General features: G+C 46.6%; 1 protein-coding gene across 1 annotated transcript in view; it reads left to right on the forward strand.

Moving 5' to 3' along the window:
- LAMA3 (laminin subunit alpha 3) overlaps window positions 1–19,864 on the forward strand; it is a 268,808-nt gene that overhangs the window by 153,740 nt on the left and 95,204 nt on the right. Inside the window, exons 28-34 of the mRNA XM_063597229.1 lie at window positions 674–800; window positions 890–1,029; window positions 3,289–3,404; window positions 4,574–4,785; window positions 5,741–5,945; window positions 16,156–16,300; window positions 17,001–17,141. Coding sequence (XP_063453299.1) covers window positions 674–800; window positions 890–1,029; window positions 3,289–3,404; window positions 4,574–4,785; window positions 5,741–5,945; window positions 16,156–16,300; window positions 17,001–17,141 — 1,086 coding nt within the window. The remainder of the gene's footprint in view (window positions 1–673; window positions 801–889; window positions 1,030–3,288; window positions 3,405–4,573; window positions 4,786–5,740; window positions 5,946–16,155; window positions 16,301–17,000; window positions 17,142–19,864) is intronic.

Genomic DNA, 19,864 nt, shown 5'->3' on the forward strand with positions numbered 1-19,864 from the left:
AAGACCTGCCTGGAGAACATAGGAAGACCTTATCTCTACAAAAATTTAATAATTACCCAGGCATGATGGCACGTACTTGTAGTCGTAGCTACTTGGGAGGCTGAAGTGGGAGGATCGTTTAAGCCCAGGAGTTTGAGGCTGCAGTGAGCTATGGTTGCACCACTGCCCTCCGCCTGGGTGACAGAGCGAGACCTCGTCCCTTAAAAAAAAATGGAGTCAGACTCTTTATTGCATGGTTATTATGCATAGCACAGTTATGAACATATAAGTATGGCCTTCTTGCAAACATTACACATTTCTTCTGGATATGTACCCAGAAGGCCAATTCTGGGTTATGTGTTCAACTTTGGTAAATATTGCCAAACAGGTTTCCAACCTGACTTACCAAATTATACCCCCTCCAACATGTATGATTGTACCACAGTTTGTTTATCCAATCTGCAACCAAGAGACATTTGGTTTGTTTTCAGTTTTTGTGATAACAACAACAACAAAAAAAGCTACTGTAAATGTATGTGTGAAGGCTTCTGGGTGAAGATGGGTTGTCATTTCACTTTGGTAAATACTTAGGTTGTTTTGTTTTTTAACCTTTGAATACTCTATGATTCCAGTTATTCATAGCTCTTCAGCTTGAGGGTTTTTTATTTTTTTTCCTCCTCTTTTTTCCTCTTAGAATCAAGTGACCCTGAGAGGACGTGTACCACACCTGGGCCGATACGTCTTTGTCATCCATTTTTACCAAGCAGCACACCCGACGTTTCCCGCGCAGGTGTCAGTGGACAGCGGGTGGCCACGGGCAGGTGAGCTGCAATGAGCAGGCCCTGCTGCCCGCCTCAGGCTGAATCTACAGTCCGGTGCATGACAGAAAGTCTCTCTCTCTCTCTGCCAGGCTCCTTCCATGCCTCTTTTTGCCCCCATGTGCTTGGCTGCCAGGATCAAGTGATTGCCGAAGGCCAGATTGAGTTTGACATCTCAGAGCCTGAAGTGGCCGCAACTGTGAAGGTTCCAGAAGGAAAGTCCTTGGTTTTGGTGCGTTCCACTCGTTCCTCAACTTGCTCCTCACATGCCTGCCTGGCTGGCCATTCTGGTTGTCTGTTTAGCTCATGGAAATAATTCTTCCAAGGAATTGAAGTCATATTTGTAGAAAAATGTTTAAATTTTACAACTGTCTTTTACCCCCCAATAAATAAACAAATAAAGCATGTGACAATTAAAGTCAAGGGAACTAGGACAGAAGAGAGTAGGCGTCGCCCCTCTCCACCAGCCCCTGCTTCCTCATCTGACCAGTCTCTGGAGCATTTTTCACTCCTTTCTTCTTTTGGCCCCTGCAGCTGCTTTCTCTCTGTTTTCCCCGCTTTCTCTAGCGCTCCTTGGGTGATTTCTCTTTTCCACTTGTCACTGTGTGTTGGCGTTCCTTCCGATTTGACACCGAGCCCCTCATTGTGTCATTTCTCCTTGGATACATCTTCCGTGCCCATCGATTCTATTCTCTCCACTGTGGGAAGGACACCCACATCTGTGAGGTCATCTCTGATCTTTCCTGAACTCCAATATGTGACCACCATCTCCTGCGTATCTGCCTGGCCAGAGATCTTGAAAGTCCCTTGCTTAGTCTGCACCCTGCATAGCCCCGATGTGCCCACCCTTTTCATCACCTTGAGTGATGACAACCAGTGCCTGGAGTCATGCTGACCCCCCTTCTCTAGCAGCTCTGCTCCCACATCTGTTACCACACCCCAGAGTCTTTCTCTGCCGTGCCTCCTGGAGGCAACCATTCTCTTCTAGCCCCGTTGTCCTCAATGACCATCCTTCCTCTCACTTGGGCAGGGCCAGCCTCCTGGCAGCACTCCCTTCCTGTTCCACCTCCTTCCAGTGCCTCCTCCGCACTCCTGGCCATTACCTACCTGGCTGGAGGGATTAGAGCATGCCCTGTGACCCAGCCACTTCTCTGGGCTTCCAACAACTGATGGGATACACTCCATGTATTTCCCTAGGATCCACGTGCCTCACTCAGGCCCTCACGACCCCCTAATTCATCTTTTATCTTCCTCTCTGCCATTGGCCTACTCCACGCCTCCCACACCTCATGCTCTGGCCATACAAATCCGTTCTCAAACCTCCAGATATGCCATGTCCTCTCATGCCACCAGGCTTTCTCACACTGTCCCTTTTTCTGACATTTTCTGTCTGTTTCTCTACCTGGATAAGTCCAGCCTACCCACTCACCCAGCTCAGAGTTAATTTGTCTTTCTGCAAAGCCCTCCAGGAAGCATTGCCCAGACTCTCTGTGTGGCCCTCCAGGTCTCTGAGTGAGCCTCCTCCTCTCTGAGGAAGTCGTCTTCCCAGGAGACAAGGGCTGCATCTGTTCATTTTGCATCCCTTGTGCCTGGAATACCACCTGGTGTGTGGTGCTCAGCAAACGTTTATTGAATTGAATATCACGAGAGTAGTAAGCTCCCTGTAAGCTGTGAGCTGGTGAGCAGTTGACAAAGATGTTTGAAAATTTCTACAGTGTTTGCTATAGGCATATTCTGATTTATACTGGCACAGAGAACCAAACTACCATTATTCATAATAGGGTACCAAGTATGATGAAAGCTCTAAGGACAAGCTAACACCTTCTTTCTGCATTGTTCTTGCCACTTTTGTTTGTTTCCCTTTAAAAATACAAAACAGCCATCCCTGGAGATCCAGGGAGACATCAGGCATGGGTCACATGGAGCCCTGGCCATCCAGCAGGCCCCTGCTTACCCTCAAGGTCCCGTGACCCAGCCAGCATGCAAGGCTTTTGCTTCTCTGAGTAGAAGTTCCAAGGGCTCTGCCTGGGAACTCATCATTCCCTGCACAGTAATGTGGACTGAGCCTTTACTCCTGGCTTTGGCCTGTTCCTGTGATTGTTTTTCATAAATCCTGATTCATTTGGTCTTGGTCTTAACAATAAGGAGTGTTGATCTCAGTGAAGAGAAAGTACAGGTTGAAAATCTCTTATCTGAAATGATTGGGACCAGCAGTGTTTTGGATTTCAGATTTTTTTCAGATTTTGGAATATTTGCATAATACTTACAGATTGAGCATCCCTAAATCAAAAATCCCAAATCCAAAATGCTCCAGTGAGCATTTCTTTTGAGCATGATCTTTGAGCATCATGTCAGTGCTCAAAAAGTTTCAGATTTTGAAGCATTTCAGATTTTGGATTTTTCGAGTAGGGGTGCTCAACCTGTATAATAAGTAGCCTTAGGTCTGTGTCATCATTGGAAATTCTAAGACATGCTGGTGGATTTCTTTCAGGTCCGTGTTCTAGTGGTGCCTGCAGAAAACTATGACTACCAAATACTTCACAAAAAATCCATGGACAAGTCACTCGAGTTTATCACCAATTGTGGAAAAAACAGCTTTTACCTTGAGTGAGTATCACTTTGTGGGAAGGCTCTGGAATGCAGAGGCACTCCCACATTCCTGACCAGCTCGAGGCCCAGGGAGGGGCTGGCCCATGGATCCGTCCTCTTCCCCGCTCTGCCCAAGAGAGTGTCAGTGAGTCCCAGGGGAAGATGCTCTTTCTCCACACCAACCCTCGCATGACAGACTTTGCCATGTGCTGCCTGGGAAAGATGACTGTCCTCAGCTATGAACTCAACGGGGGTCCGTACCTCAAGCTGAGATTCAGGGGCTGATTAGGAGTTTCCTTCCCTCTCCACTGTTTCCTGTGTGCCAGCACAGATTCCTAAGACATACCACACAGGGTACCCTCCACTGGGAAGGACATCAGCCCTGAGTCCCACTCTCCTCCTCCATCTAACCAAGCAGGGAGTGTCCAGAGACATGGCTTCCCTGCCCTCTCTCCTTGTGTCCTTGAATGCCAAGAGCTAGGATGGCCCTGAGTATCAGCTCCTGCCATTCTCTTCTGTGGACCCACCCTTTTCCTGTCATAGATTCCTGAAGAACCCAGGTACTCCAGAGGCTCTGGGAGGCAGACGCCTCCTGTACAGTGAATATTAAGAGCAAAGGCTCTTAAGCAGCTGTGGAGGTGAATGCTCAGCCACTCCATAACCTTGCAGCCTTGGGAATGTCACCTAACTTCTAGGAGCCTCAGTTGCCTTATCTGTGAATTAGGGCTTAGGCCTAATTGGTTGGGAGGTTGGAAGGTCATGTGGGATGTCACTAAGGCTTCCAGCACACAACATTCAATGAATGATAGCGATTCTCCTCCTCATTATCATTTTATTAGTTGTATTATTACACACATAGGTCGACTTTTTTGGTAACCACTTTATTGAGCTATAATTCACATACCATATAGTTCATCTTTTAGGTCTATTTCTACTCTTTTATCCCAGCTGTGCAAGGTTCCCGCTGACCTGTTCTGTGATGTCTCCTCCTGTGGCAGGTGGTAGGGGGAGGGTGTGGCTGTCACCGGCTGAGTCTGAGGTGGGGTATTTCCCACTCTTCCCTGACTCCAGAACCATGAGCCCGTCCCACAGATGCTGCTGGGTGTAGCAGGTGGTAAAGGCAAGGTTGAGGCCACTCCCATACACACCTCCCCAGGCATCACCATGAGTTGTTTCTGTCTCCACAGCCCCCAGACAGCCTCCAGATTCTGTAAGAATTCCGCCAGGTCCCTGGTGGCCTTTTACCACAAGGGCGCCCTGCCTTGTGAGTGCCATCCCACTGGGGCCACCGGCCCTCACTGCAGCCCTGAGGGTGGGCAGTGCCCATGCCAGCCCAACGTCATCGGGCGGCAGTGCACCCACTGTGCAACAGGCCACTACGGATTCCCACGCTGCAAGCGTAAGTGCACGTTTCCCATCACCCAAGGTCTGCTCTGGTCCCGTGTGGATGATGCTTATCAGGGGCAGGCTTCTTCAGTGGCACTGTGCTAGAGACTCACCTGGAGATCTGGAGAAATGCAGATTCTGATTCAGGAGACTGGGCTGGAGCCTGAGTCTCTACATTTCCAGTAAGCACCCAGGTGATGCCCATGCTGCTGGTCCATGGACCGCACTCTAAGTAGCAATGTTCTAGAAGATAAGTATTTGTGACTCCCCTGCTGTGTGGCCTATGCACTTGGCAAAGCAGGTGAGTGTGACAAGTCTTAAACCTCAGAGTCTTGGAGAGCTTGATCCCCTTCCTCACAGAAGCCCCTTCCATTTTTTTGGCCCAACCCAAACTCAGTTGAGATAGGACAGCCAGGGTCATGTGGCAGTGCTACTCACTGAATGAGAACCCATGGGACCTTTATCTCAGAACCATCTTGTGGTCCGAGGGGTAGGGTCAGCTCACTTCACGTGACTGCAGTGAGAAATGCAGTGTGCAGAGTCCCCATGCGGAGGCCAAGGAACAAGAACCCTGCTGCCAGGTTGTGCCCTGACCCTGGGCTCTGGACGCACAGGGTACTGGGGTGATGTGGATGTGGAGCCACTTCAGGGAGCCTGAGAGCAGCCTCCTACCAATTTCCAGAATCCTTCAATGGTCCAGAGGCCCCATATGAGTGGCACACAGTGGCAGCGAGGTGGGCTCCTTGGAGGGTCTTTCTTGGAGCTGGCTGGCTCCTCAATCCCCATCCACACTGTCTGCCATGAGCATTTGGTGTGGTTGGTCTTGACTCCAAGAAATGGGCCTTTCAGATCCAAACATTTCTCTCTGAGCCTTTGGAGGCTTCTGGAAAGCCTGGCAGTTGGTGGAGTGCTGCTGGAGCCCAGGCGGCCTTTGACCCACACATGGTATTTCTTTATCCCCTGGCCAGCGTGCAGCTGTGGTCGGCGCCCTTGTGAAGAGATGACGGGGCAGTGCCGCTGCCCTCCCCGCACGGTCAGGCCCCAGTGTGAGGTGTGTGAGACACACTCATTCAGCTTCCACCCCATGGCCGGCTGCGAAGGCTGCAACTGTTCCAGGAGGGGCACCATCGAGGCTGCCATGCCGGAGTGTGACCGGGACAGCGGGCAGTGCAGGTGAGCTGGGGGAGTAGCCTGTCTGCTTCTGTCACAGGGAGGTCACGTGCCATCTGCCCACACACTGGTCATCGTCACTTTCCACTTCCCACCTGTCCAGGGGTGCCCTGTGTTGACCTCGGCATGAGCTTCCCAGACAGGATGGGTTGCAGTGGGTGGAGTGATTGGTCCCTTAGGCTCAGAACTGGGCAGAGCCTGTGTGGACAGATTGCCAGTCATCTTGGGCCGGCAGCAGCCTTGCCCATTGACTCCAGCATGCTGTCACTATGGGACTGTGTTCTGTGTGTGCCATGAGGCAGAAGTGGGAGAAGAATGATACATGCATAATGAAGGTATCTGTGTGCTTTGCTGGGATGCCTTGTGGTGAGCACCTGTCCATTTGTATTTAGGTATGAGCTTCATACCCTCCTTCTAGGTTTCGCTGGCAGTGTGGTTAAGGTCAATGTGTGACAGAGTCTGAAATCCCACCTAGCTGATTTGGGCTGGAAGGGGAGCTGAGGCCTCCATAGCAGGGCTTGGTGGGAGTGAGGAGGGAGTCAGGGTGAACAGGAGACAGGCTGGAGAGCCTGGCCTGAGAGTGGGGCTGCCCTCAGAGGATCACTGAGCAGTCCAGTACTTAATTGCTAAGGGACAGGTGGAGACCTTGGCTCATGCAGATGCTGCATTGCTGAGAGGTTTGATTCAGAGGCTGCATTGGAATGTGGAGGCCGGTGTCACATGGTTCCAGGTGACAAGCCTGATCTCAGCAGGACTGGGTGAGGGCTGCAGGGGCCAGAGAAAGCGTATGGCTCCTAGAAGGAGAGACTGGTAAGAATTAGATCAGTGGTGATATGCTGGGGAAACTGAGTCAGAGGCCAGGCCAGGATGGCAGCGTGCAGGGGAAAGCAGAAGTTTCACCATGCACCCCACTCCTTTCAGCACGCACCCCAGGCACATGGATATTATGGAGTCCGTAATTTGGGTGTGAGAGCCAAGAGGGCCTATGGCTGCTGGGGACAGGCCTCAGTGACTCCCACTTGAGGGTGGCTGTGGTAGTCTCCCGTGACTGCCATTAACGAATGCCACAAACAATGCTAAAATAACAGAAATTTATTCTTACACATTTCTGGAGCCTGGAAATTAAAAATCAAGATGTCGGCAGGGTTGGTTTCTTCCGGAGGGTCTGCAAGAGAACCTGTTCCATGCCTTTCTCTTCGCTTCTGGTGTGCAGGTATTCCTGGGAGTCCCTGGGCTGTTGGCTGCCTCACTGCAACCTCTGCCTCCGCCATTACATGCTGTTCTCCCTGTGTGTCTCTGTCTTCCTATGGCGTTTCACTCTCTGTACGTGTCTCTGTCTCTTCTCATTTTCTTATAAGGACACCAGTCATACTGGCTTAAGGCCCACCGTACTCTGGTATAACCTCATCTTAACTTAATTACATCTCTAAAGACCCTGTTTCCAAATAAGGTCACATTCTCAGGTAGTGGGGTGTAGAACTTGGACAGATCTTTTGTGGGGATACAATTCAACTCTCTATAGCAGCAATGTTTGCTTTTCTAAGAAAGGCCCCTTAACCACACCTTTAATTGTTATCTGGTGCCTACCAACTCCTTGATAATACTGGAACCTTGTAAGGAAGCTGGGAGAAAAACTCGAATCATGAAACATTCCAAGTCTTTAAAACCACAGGTGTGAGTCCTGCCTGAGTCAGCTCAGTCACTCAAGAACCGGAGGGGATACCTGTGTTTAATCACAGGAAGCAAAGGAACCAAGGGGGAGATGGAGAATCAGTTTTCAGGCAGGAAGAGAAGCAGTAGAGTTTTCAAAGGGAGTGGTTTGTCAACAATAAATCGCTGCAAATGGAACTTCACACACAATTTCTCAATGCTGCTGTCACAGAAAAAGAAAACCAAGAGTGCTTTTAAAAATGTTTTAATCTTGTTAAGGCACCAGAAGATGATGGATGGATTTACTGCAGTATTTTATGTAAAAATCCCTAAGAATTTTATTTTTAACAAACTGTCACTGCCAATGATAATTTAATAGACTGGAATATTCCTAACTCAGGATGGAGGCATGTCTATAGTAAGTTTTGCCCAAACCTGACAGCATCAACAGAAATGGAATCTTGCTGACTTGTATTACACTTAAACCAAGATGTAAAACTGTTTACTTTGACCTTAGGAAAGGGACTATAATAATCTAATGGGATAACGCATCTTCCCGTGATCAAAGTGGATTTGTCATAAAAGGGCCTTGGCAGAAAATGTAAGAAAATTTACATTACTGTAAATTGCACAAATTGCCCATGATAATTTCAGTGTAAATGCTGAAAAAGCTTTTGATTGCCTGAAGGGATTACTTCTTTATAAAATATTAGAGGAAAAACTATTTTTTTCCTCCTTAGAAAATTTCCTTTATGAAGAATATGTTTAGAGGAGTCTAAAGCTCATGTAAAAGAAATAATCAGAGATACCTAGAGTTTATGAGAAAAAGGAAAACACATTCTTTCACAGTCTTGTCCTGCAGTTGTACAAATCATCACAAACTGCAAAGCTGAAAAATTGCAATTTTCAAATTGTATTTAACGGCTTATAAGCATTCAACTTTATCATACTATAAGAAAATCAAACTGTTACAAATATTCATCTACTTTAAAATGAATTACAAAAATAATTTTAGCAATCTACAATACTCACTCTTTACTTAAGTCAACCTGGTGTTGTAGTTTTAGAGGCAATAAGTTGGAACCGTAAAACTGAGCCTTCGACTCACCTTTGGCAAGTCCTAGCTATGAGACTGGGCAAGTCATTTTGTCTGCCTGGCTTTCAGCTTCTTACTCTGTAAAATGAAGTTTAGTAAAATCATCTCTAACTTCCTATCTAAATTTAAAATTCTGATTCCATTTCTTTTTCAATCTCTGTATCACGGACTATATTGTGTAATTATTGAAAGGTCTATTATTCTGGCCAATTCTATCAAGATCAAAAAGATGCTTATATTGATCAAAACTTCATTTTTTTAGCACAACAAGACAGCACATATATCTATTTATAGCGATGAAAAAGTAAATTTGCATCTGCTGCTAGTAATGGAAGATATGTGCCATCAGATTCTCTGAACATACAAAAGGGCTAGAATATTTTTGGAAGACTTTATCCATCTGTGTCAGACGTGAGGAAGCTGGAGATCCCTGATAGTAAAAGCTGCGGTGCTGTTGACCGCGTCCAAGCTATTTTCAGATTGATCAAAGGAGATGGCAGTCCACCTGGACATCCAGCGAAGCCACGTGTACCTCATGCCTTTTCAGAAGGGTAGTAGCCACAGGAAAGATTTGGGGATTCCCTCTATCTCCACTCAGATTTACTAAGCCTTTGTGTTAAATGGAGAAATTAAAAACCAGAAAAGGTCATCGACTTGGTGTTCTCAGAACAGAAGGGCTTCCAGCTAGGCATCAATTCCTGAGCCCTAACAACTTGGAGAGGCAATTTCTTTGATGCACTTCATCAAATAATCTGTGAGGCTGGCCAGGCAGCGTGCAGGTGCTGGGATGTGCTGTTGACACAGTGGTGACGGCTGTAACAGCCACACAGAAGGAGCTCAGGGTTCTCACCTGCACGGCCTCTGTTGTCCTTTGTCTCCTGTAACACTGGCATCTTCTTCTAACCTCTCTGATGATGCTTCTCTGGCCATTTCACTGGCTTCATTTTTCTCTTTCTGCCTCCAGACCAAGAGGATGTGTGGTGTGAGTTGCGTCCTGTCTCTGCTGCTCACTGTCTGGGTGACCTCAGGTATATTACTTCTGTCCTCTGGGCCTTAGGTCTTCATCTGTAAAATAAGGATTCTGGAGGCACCTTTAGAGGGTTAAATATCCTCTGTGAACACACTGAAAGCAGCGCCTGATACACTCTGAGCACCCAGTAAGTATTAGCTGTTGTGGTTATTTGCCAAGGTCATGGCTGTCTGCCTTCCTCCCTCTATGGTTTGTCCCTGAGACTCCACCCATTCTCCTGGCTTCAGCCACCCTCACTCCTGGATGATTCCCAGATCCACAGCTCCAGTCCTGATCCTTGAGGGCTATCCTATTCCACCTTTGTTGCAAATCGACTCAACCTGGGTTCTCTTATTGACTTTACACAGGTAGCCTTGGACAAGTTCCCTAAGCTCTTTGAGCTCCTGTCTCCTCACATGTATTATGAAAAGTTAGATTGGATAATTGTTAACTCCTGAATTCTACAATACTGATCCTATCTCTGAAACCCATGTCACTGTCTTCCCTTTCAAGCCATTTCTCCCTTTGGGTTAAAAAAAAAAAAAATTCTACTTAATGATAACAGCCTCTTTCCAGTCCCTTAAGCCTGAAATCTGAGTATCATCTTAGAATCAACCCATTTTCCCTACAGCCAATCAGGTGTCAACTTCTGGCAAGGGACATATTATCCCCCTTCCTTTCCATGGCTGTCTACTGCCTGGTTAAGTCCTTTTACCACTTCATGTTCAGATGATATTGATGCTTTCCTAGTTGGCCTTCCTTTTCCTGGTTTACTCATTCATTCTTTCTTTTTTGGCTCTTTAAGAAGAATATACTAAATTGACAATTATACTGGGATTCAAATATCTGTCTTTCCCTTAATTTTGTTCACAAATACATGGTACTATTAGTCTGCGAACTTGAGACAATGTTGATAAATGCATACATGTTTATGATTTTATCTTCTTTTTGTTTTATGGCAGCCTACCCTTAAATGTGATTTTATCTTCTTGGCATGTATTTCTGTTTGTTTTTGTTATTTTAATGAGGATGAAACATCTCCCTCAGTTCCTTGTGAGGTTTTTTCCCTTTCCCTTAAATGTTATTTTGTATGTGTTTTGTTGCTCAAAGTGCATCTAATACCTACTCCAGTTTGGGTGCTGTGCTTCCTGTGGAAGGCACACATGTTTGTGGTCTGGTGGGGGCACCTGTTCTAACCAAGAGTGACAGTGCAGCATGGTGAGCGCCATATTGTGTGTGGGCTGTTATGGGAACACCATTTCCATGACATCACATTCTTTGCTCAAGAACTTTCCTTAATTCCCCATTGTCTAATAGGATAAAGACCAACTTTCCGTGATTTGACTTCTATCTACCCTAACTTTTAGTACCTTTTTGTTTTTTCCGCTTTCTTCTCTGGCTTGGTTTTCTCACTTCCTCTAAACACTTTTTGTCTGTGTTCTGTTCTCCAGTTGTGAAAGGGCTCCCTCCTCCTCTCCTACTACCCCCAAATTATGCCTGTCCTTCAAGGATTTTTGTGTTAAAAGTACAGACTCAAAGAATGCAAGGAGCCTTCTACGAGTCCACAGAGATCGCCTCATCATCTCATTGGCCAAAGCAAATTGACTGCTTAGCCAGCTTCTCCCTTAATTTCCACATTCTAGGTCCTGTGTCCGCAGTGAAACATGTCCACATCAAGACTGACTTATTGTACTTTGTCCCCTCCCTCCCATGTCCCCTAACAAAGGAATGTGTATGTAGAAGGCACTCAATAATTCTTGAGTGAAAAAAATAAATAAATAAATAAATAAGGTAGATTTTGGGCTCTAGATTAAAACTGGACTTTGATATGAGCATAATATGAAGGGCCCTACAGTGTTTATTTATTTATTTATTTGAGATGGAGTTTCACTCTTGTTGCCCAGGCTGGAGTGCAGTGGCGTGATCTCGGCTCACCGCAACCTCTGCCTCCAGGGTTCAAGCGACTCTCCTGCCTCAGCCTGCCGAGTAGCTGGGATTACAGGCATGCACCACCACACCCGGCTAATTTTGTATTTTTAGTAGAGATGGGTTTCTCCGTGTTGGTCAGGCTGTTCTCGAACTCCCGACCTCAGGTGATCCACTGCCTCAGCCTCCCAAAGTGCTGGAATTACAGGCATGAGCCACTGCACCCAGCCCCTACAGTGTTTAATGACCAAAGGATGCAGCTCACCCCAACACATCTGGGCCTGATTCTCTGAGACATGGCAAGCACCCACCCATGCCCAGATGTTGTTACAAAACGTTTGGCCAGGAGCCCCATTGCCATGGAGATAAATTCTCTTGACCTGCCTCCCCAGAACTGCCATTCTGCAGCTACTCCTTGGGTACCAGAAATTCTGGTAGGGCTGTTCCTTGGGTACCATAAATTCGCTGTAGAGAAACATACCAAGTCAGGCCGACATGAGGTCATTTTAAAGGATGTTCAGCCAGACTTTGAAGAGGAAATGTCCTCTTCCTTCCCTATTGTCATGGCACCACCAAAAACTTCCCTATTGTCATGGCAACACCAAAAACTGTCTTTGCACAGGATGCATAACTCAATTATCTAAACATTGCAGTACTCAAGAATATAGATATTGTTTTGGTTCACCCTGGCCTAGCAGGCCCAGCGGGGCCACTCAGGGTCCCATTTGCAGGCCGCTGCTCTCCTCCCTCTGCTCTGTTGGCTTTTTTCCCATCTGCTTTAGTGCTCTCAGCTGCTACCCATGTGCTGTGTGAGGCTCAGAGCTTGGTCCTATATTACTGACTGGCCACATCTTCTCAGTCACTCTCTTTCCACTGGATCATCTCGCATACATTCTAAAATAAACACACAGGCCAGTCATGATTTTGCTTCCCTTCCTCCTTGTCTGGACAAGCAGCTTCCACAGCTGCCCTTGCTGCAGGTACTCTTGTTCCTTTCCTTTCCAGTGAAGTGAAAATATAAAACGTGGCCAGGTGCGGTGGCTCACGCCTGTAATCCCAGCACTTTGGGAGGCCGAGTTGGGTGGATAACGAGGTCAGGAGATCGAGACCATCCTGGCTAACATGGTGAAACCCCATCTCTACTAAAAATACAAAAAATTAGCTGGGCATGGTGGCGGGCACCTGTAGTCCCAGCTACTTGGGAGGCTGAGGCAGGAGAATGGCGTGAACCCGGGAGGCGGAGCTTGCAGTGAGCTGAGATTGTGCCACTGCACTCCAGCCTGGGTGACAGAGCGAGACTCTGTCTCAAAAAAATAAATAAATAAAAATAAATAAAAAAAGAAAAAGAAAAAGAAAAGAAAATATAAAACGCAGGCTCCAGGGCCGGATGTGGTGGCTTACGCCTGTAATCCCTGCACTTTGGGAGGCCAAGGAGGCGGATCACGAGGTCTGGAGATCGAGACCATCCTGGCTAACACGATGAAACCTCGACTCTCCTAAAAAAATACAAAAAATTAGCTGGGCATGGTGGTAGGCGCCTGTAGTCCCAGCTACTCGGGAGGCTGAGGCAGGAGAATGGCATGAACCCAGGAGGCAGAGCTTGCAGTGAGCCGAGATCGCGCCACTGCACTCCAGCCTGGTGACAGAGTGAGACTCCGTCTCAAAAATAAATAAATAAAAAATAAAAAAATTTAAAAAAATAAACCACACACACAAAAAAACCACAGGCTCCTGTCTGCGTGACCTCACCTTCCAGGTCCCTGCCCAGATCACTTGCTCAGGGGACACTCTGAGCTGTGCCCACCAATGGCGTTCAGTGTGTGAGTTGCTCACCTACCACCAGCATCTTATTAATTCACCCTTGGCCAGAAGCCCCGCATGTTTGCTAAAAGAAACGTTCAGACCTTGGGATGCCAGTCTGCCAGGTTGGCACTTCATGGCAACACTGTCCCTCTGTGCGTGGTGTTCTTTCCTTCACTGCCAGGAAAAGAGAAGCAAGGTTCACCCAGCCTACGTCGGGCCATCTCCAAAGGCCCTCTTCTGTTCTGAGGCTTCTCTCTCTGATGGCTTTTATTTTGGGAGGGGTCATCTGCTCTCTCTTCTTTCCGGTCTCTAGACCACCAGAGTCCTTGTGCTCCACACTCGCTGTCTCTCCAGAAATAAGGAATCAACTGAGAACAGGCTTTACATTTTTGCCAGACTGCCTGATTACATTTAGTCCGAGGGTCACAAGAAGAGAGCAGTTGTTATTAACCTGGGGCCAGGAGCCCTCTGATAAGAGAATGCAAAATTGTGTGTATATGAGAATGAGTCTTTCTGTGAGTTTAGTGGACACTTTTCTGAGAATATGGTCCATAGTTTACCCAGCTTTCCAAAAGCGTCTCCGATCCTCTCCCAGAGTTTACAATCCACTGCACTAGAGCCATCCACTTCAAGCAGAACATTTACACTCTATACCTACATTGCTCTAAGTGTGGTTTTGAGGCTACTTCCTTATGGAATCATTTCTGCAGGTATCAAGTAGGGAGAGGTGAGAGGGATGGGGCTGAAAGATGCAACTTGCCAGGAGGTCTTGCAAGTAATGCTGAGTTGGTCCTTTTAGGTGTGCCGAGTGGACAGGCTAAGGGCTCCTCCCCTTAGCCCATGTCACAGCTAGAATAGTAATAGCAAATACTTACGTGTGTGCAAGCAACTCCTGTAAGGTTTTTACATGTAATATTTAATCCTCACAACAATCCTGTGAAGTAGGTATTGTTACCTCCATTTTTACAGATGAAGAAACTTGGTTGTAAAGTGACCAATTTGCCCAAGGTCCAGTAAGTGGTAGAGTTGGGATTCAAAGCAGGTTACCTGGTTCCAAGTTTATGTTCTTAATCACATACAAAGATTAAGATATTTGCCAAAGCAGATATTTGCCAAAGGGAAATAAGCAGATATTTGCCAAAGAGAAACTTAATGGGATATGAAGAGTCGTATTTAACTTTTTTAGGATGGTCACTGGGGTAAGATATTTTCACAGGTATTAGGAGATAGGTGATGGCCTACATTTGGTAGTAATTGAACAATAAAATGTTATTGCCTATATGCCAATAAAAATGTATTTCTAATACTTCCCTTAGTCCCACAGAAGAGAATCAGTGTGTAGGTAGATCCCAGCTCTGAATGCAGTGCTTGGCTCCCCAGGGCTCACAGCAGTTTCTCTTCCCCTCCCCAACCTCGAGTTCTGGGTTCTCCAGGCACGGCCATAGCCCACTGCTTTTCTGCCTCTGCTCAGCTCTTTGTGTTTTCTTGTCTGCCCGGATCTTCAGTTAAAAGGACCTGCAGATGGTTGAGGGTGGATGACTCAGAGTGACCCTCCCACCCCCGACTGTGCTTTCCTCTGAGCTCTGGCCCTTGCAGGTAACAAGGGACATTAAGATCCACTCTGTCACCCAAGCAGGGAAATTGGGAGTCTTCCTTGTCTTCTCTTCTTTCCTCTACTCCTCATCCAGAATCTTACAGTTCCCAGAAACCTCACCCCAAAATAGTTTGGGAGCCCATCCCTCCTCCCCATCTGGATACCTTTGCCCTAGGTCAGCCCCCAGTCTCTCTCCTGACTTGACATCCTGCTGCTGCTGCTGCTGCTGGAATTCACCCTCTGGGCTCCATCCTTCACACAAGTCCAACCACACCCTCTCCTCCTTAACAGCTGTTCATGTTGCCTTGTTTGTAACTTGCCATGTGCCAGGCACTGGGATGAAATTTTGCATGCACTGCCTCATGGGTTCCCAGTAATCCCAGGAGGCAGCAGCTACCGTGTTCTGTCCCTCATAGGTGTGAAAAGCAGGCTTTGGGAAGTTAAAGAACTTGCTAAGATGGTGTGTCTCATATGGTCAGAGCTGGATTAGAACTGCAGCCTTGCATGTACAGGTCTCAGCTACTGCGCTGTGCTGCCATGTCCAGCCCCTCTGTCCTGATGATCTGACACCACCTACCTCCTCAGGCCATGGGGCAGCATTCCCTGCTTGGACATCTGCCCCAGCAGCACCATGCTTGTGTTGTTCCCTGTACACACTGAGTGATCTCCCGCTCTGTTCCTTCTGTCTGGAATGCGCATCCCAACTCCTACCCTATGACTCTGCCCTTTAAAGCTCAGGTCAGGAGTCATTTCCCCCAGGGAAACTTGTCACCTGCTACTCCTCTGAACCTCAGTTAGACTCTGTGTAGATTGTCATCATTTCCACTTATGGGCCATCTGCGGGAGCCCTCCAGGCTCGGGGGCCATGTCCCTTCTTGCGCCCTCAACACCTAGTGCTAAGCCTGACCCATCTACGACGGTCATCCATGACCATCCACAATGGCCATTGGTCAATGACCTAAATTCTATAAGTGCCTTTTATCTGCCTCTCTCCATTCTGCCTTGGACTATAAGCAGGCATTGTCTATCTATTTAACTGGCTTTGCGCACCAATTAGTCCACTATAGTGTAAGTGAGCACTTTAAAATTGTGTGTACAAAGATGATGATTTTTGCTTCCTTTACTTTGTGTACAGATGCAAGCCCAGAATCACAGGGCGGCAGTGTGACCGATGTGCTTCCGGGTTTTACCGCTTCCCTGAGTGTGTTCCCTGCAATTGCAACAGAGATGGGACTGAGCCAGGAGTGTGTGACCCAGGGACCGGGGCTTGCCTCTGCAAGGTAAGAGAGATCGTGCAGTGCCAGACACCAGCTGCCGGTCAGCAGGAAAGTGCTTCATGTTGAGTCAACATAGAAAAGTATGTGGGAAATGGGACTGACCCGTAAGAGATGTTGATAGTGTATGTAGCATTTTATAGTCACGATCTCATTTTACAGAAATAGTTAGGAGGTAAGACCCCTTTTATCTTTTGGAGAGGTCTCAGACCGCCTTAGAATCTGATGACGGATATAGACCCTTTCCAGAAAAATCAGCACAAACTTTTATCTACAGTTTCATGAGGTTCATAGGTTCACCTAAAACCCATTCCTGGACCATGGACTCCAGGTGATCATCTCTGCTCCAAGGGGTTCCGCCAGGTTGTAGGAGACCTTCCAATTCCCAGGAGATGTTTTAAGGTGGTGGTGAGTGAGATGAATTGGTCTCCCCATCCTGTGAACCGTATGGTGCTATTTCTCTACTTGCAAGATGCCCCAGGGGCATCTTATGAAATTTACAGAATTCTCTCCTCCATTTGTGTGTGGTATAAAAGTTTAAACAATTAACATGGGATGAAAGCTTAATAATTAACATCTCTTTTAATGTTTTGCTCACATCCTCATCCTAACATCTTGTGTTGGTATTTAATTTGTGCAAGTAGCTAATTGCAACTAGGGAAATTTTGGAACACGTGATCTCTTACTTCATGTTTTGCTTCAATAGGAAAATGTAGAAGGCACAGAGTGTAACGTGTGTCAAGAAGGCTCATTCCATTTGGACCCAGCCAATCTCAAGGGTTGTACCAGCTGTTTCTGTTTTGGAGTAAATAATCAATGTCACAGCTCACATAAGCGAAGGACTAAGGTATGCATTGACAGAAAGTGCTGGGGAACATTTTGTACATGGATTTGTTAAATGATAAGCATATCCCTCGCTGCTCCTTGGCCTGCAGTGTTTTAAAATTCTTGTTTCCTGAATTCGTCAGTTGTTTGCTCGAATGTCATGTGCTCAGAGGGGCTTTCCTTCACCACTCCCTATAAAATAGCACACCTTGGACACTCTTGCTGACCTTACCCTTGTCTTCCCCATAGGAGTCATCACTCCCTATTTAACATTTTGTTTTAAAATTTGTTTATTGCCCTTCTTGTTCCATCCCTAGAATGGTGAGTTCCCTGATACACCCCTAGTGCCTAGAACAGGATCTGGGACATAATAGATGCCCAATAAATCTCATTAAATAAATCGAGTTTGTCATTTTCCCCTTTAAAAGAAAACCTTGTTTCTATACTCACAACACTCTAACACCAAATGTGTGGGGTTTTTTCCATACTAAAAATTCTCTGATTCTCCCAGACACTCCGGGGTGTCCTGCAATTCAATTCACTTCTGACACTCTCTACCTGGAGGTGGCATCAGACTGCACAGGCTAAGGGCTCAGTTCTTCCAGACTGCTCCCACTTCAGATGCCAGTTGCAAATCCCAGGCCTCCAGTACTTCTCCAGTGCTTTGCTACAAGTTGGGGGTTCCCACAGCCCACTCTTCATGTTTATAATCTGCTATAATGGCTCCCAGAATTCAGGACACACTTTCCTTCCTATTGCTGTTTATTATAAAGAATATGATAAAGGATACAGAGCAGCAGCCAGGTGAATAGGTGCATAGGGTAAAGTCCAGAGGGTTCCAGGCATGGGAGTTAGGGCGCACCACCCTCCTGGCATGCAGACATGTTTACCCACCCAGGAGCTCTCCCAAACTACCATTTAGGGTTTTTTGTTTGTTTGTTTGTTTTTTGGTGGCTCTTTCATGTAGGCGTGATTGATTAAATCATTAGCTATTGATAATTAACTCAATCTCTAGTCCCTCTCCCTTCCTCAGAGGTTGGGGGTAGGGCTGAAAGTCCCAACCCTCTCATCCTACCTTGGTCTTCCTGGCTACAAGCCCCCATCCTGAAGCTACCCAGAGGACTCAGCCACCACTTATCTCATTAGCACACAAAGAGACACTATTACCACATCAAAGTCCAAGGGTCTTAGAAGCTCTGGCCTCAGGAACTGTGGACTAAGACCAATTACTATGGCAAAAGATGCTCCTATCACCCCTATCATTCAGGAAATTACAAGGGTTTTAGGAGCTCTGTGCCAGAAACTGGTAGTAATAGCCAAATCCGTATCTCTCATGATGTCTTGTTATGTCACAATATCACACCCCTCATTTCTCATTTTTACTTCTCTTCTTTCTGTTTTGCTTTCCTTCTCACCTATTTTATCATATCTTTTCTTTGGTCACTTTTTTTTTTCTTTTTTTTTTTTTTTTTGAGACAGGGTCTCTGTTGCCTAGGCTGGAGTGTAGTGGTGTGATCACAACTCATTGCAACCTTCGCTTCCAGGGCTCAAGCAATCTTCCTGCCTCAGCCTCCTGAGTAGCTGGGACTACAGGCATGCACCACCACACCTGGTTAATTTTTGTATTTTTTGTAGAGTCAGGGTTTTGCCATGCTGCCCAGGCTGGTCTCAAACTCCTGGGCTCAAGCAGTCCTCCCACCTTGGCCTCCCACAGTGCTGGGATTACAGGTGTGAGCCACCACACCCGGCCTTCTTTGGGCATTTTAAAAATTAACTTCATAAAACTAAAACTTTTCTTGTTTTCATTATTCCATGAACCAGTAACCTCATGCTTGCCTTCTTTGTGTGAGTCATGTCTTATATCCAACAAGTACTCAAAAAAAGATTTTTTTTTTTTTTTTTTTAAGATGGAGTGTCGCTCTGTCACCCAGGCTGGAGTGCAGTGGCATGATCTTGGCTCACTGCAACCTCTGCCTCCCGGGTTCAAGCGATTCTTCTGCCTCAGGCTCCTGAGTAGCTGGAATTACAGGCATGCCCCACCACGCCCGGCTAATTTTTATATGTAATAGAAACAAGGTTTCACCATGTTGGCCAGACAGGTCTTGAACTCCTGACCTCAGGTGATCCACTCACCTCGGCCTCCCAAAGTGCTGTGATTACAGATGTGACCCACCGCACCTGGCCCAAAAAATACTATTTTATATATTTTACTGCCTGCCTATTTCATATCTTTTACTGCCTGTCTCCTAAAAGGAGTGTAGCTAGTAATTGGAAAAAAAAAATACTTTGTAAATCTGCTCTGAAGTCTCTTATCCCCTGGGAACCAGAAAGCATTAATCCAATCCTATGCTTGCTCAGTTCTTTCTTTTTTTTTTACCTCAAAATTAACTGGCTTCCTTTGTGACCAGGAAAAGATTTAATTTTGATGCTCCATTTAGAGAAAAATAATAATAGCAGGCCACTGAATTCCACATCACATTTTTCTTTATAAGGAGCTTGCCATTAAATGCGCCATGGTCCTAGTTTTTATTCATACACTTATTTCTTTATTATTCAAACACTCATTGATCACCTACTAAATGTCAAGAACAATGATGTGTGCTGGGTTACAAAGATAAATCCCACACATGTGAGGCCACTGCCTTCCCCGGAACTCCCAGTGGCAATGGGTCAGACGGGGCTCTGGCTCGGGAGGGCAGGTGCAGGAGTAGACGCATAAAGGAGGCCTCTGAGGCAAGGAGGCTG

This window comes from Pan paniscus, chromosome 17, assembly GCF_029289425.2.
Source record: "Pan paniscus chromosome 17, NHGRI_mPanPan1-v2.0_pri, whole genome shotgun sequence".
Classification (NCBI taxonomy): Eukaryota; Metazoa; Chordata; class Mammalia; order Primates; family Hominidae; genus Pan; species Pan paniscus.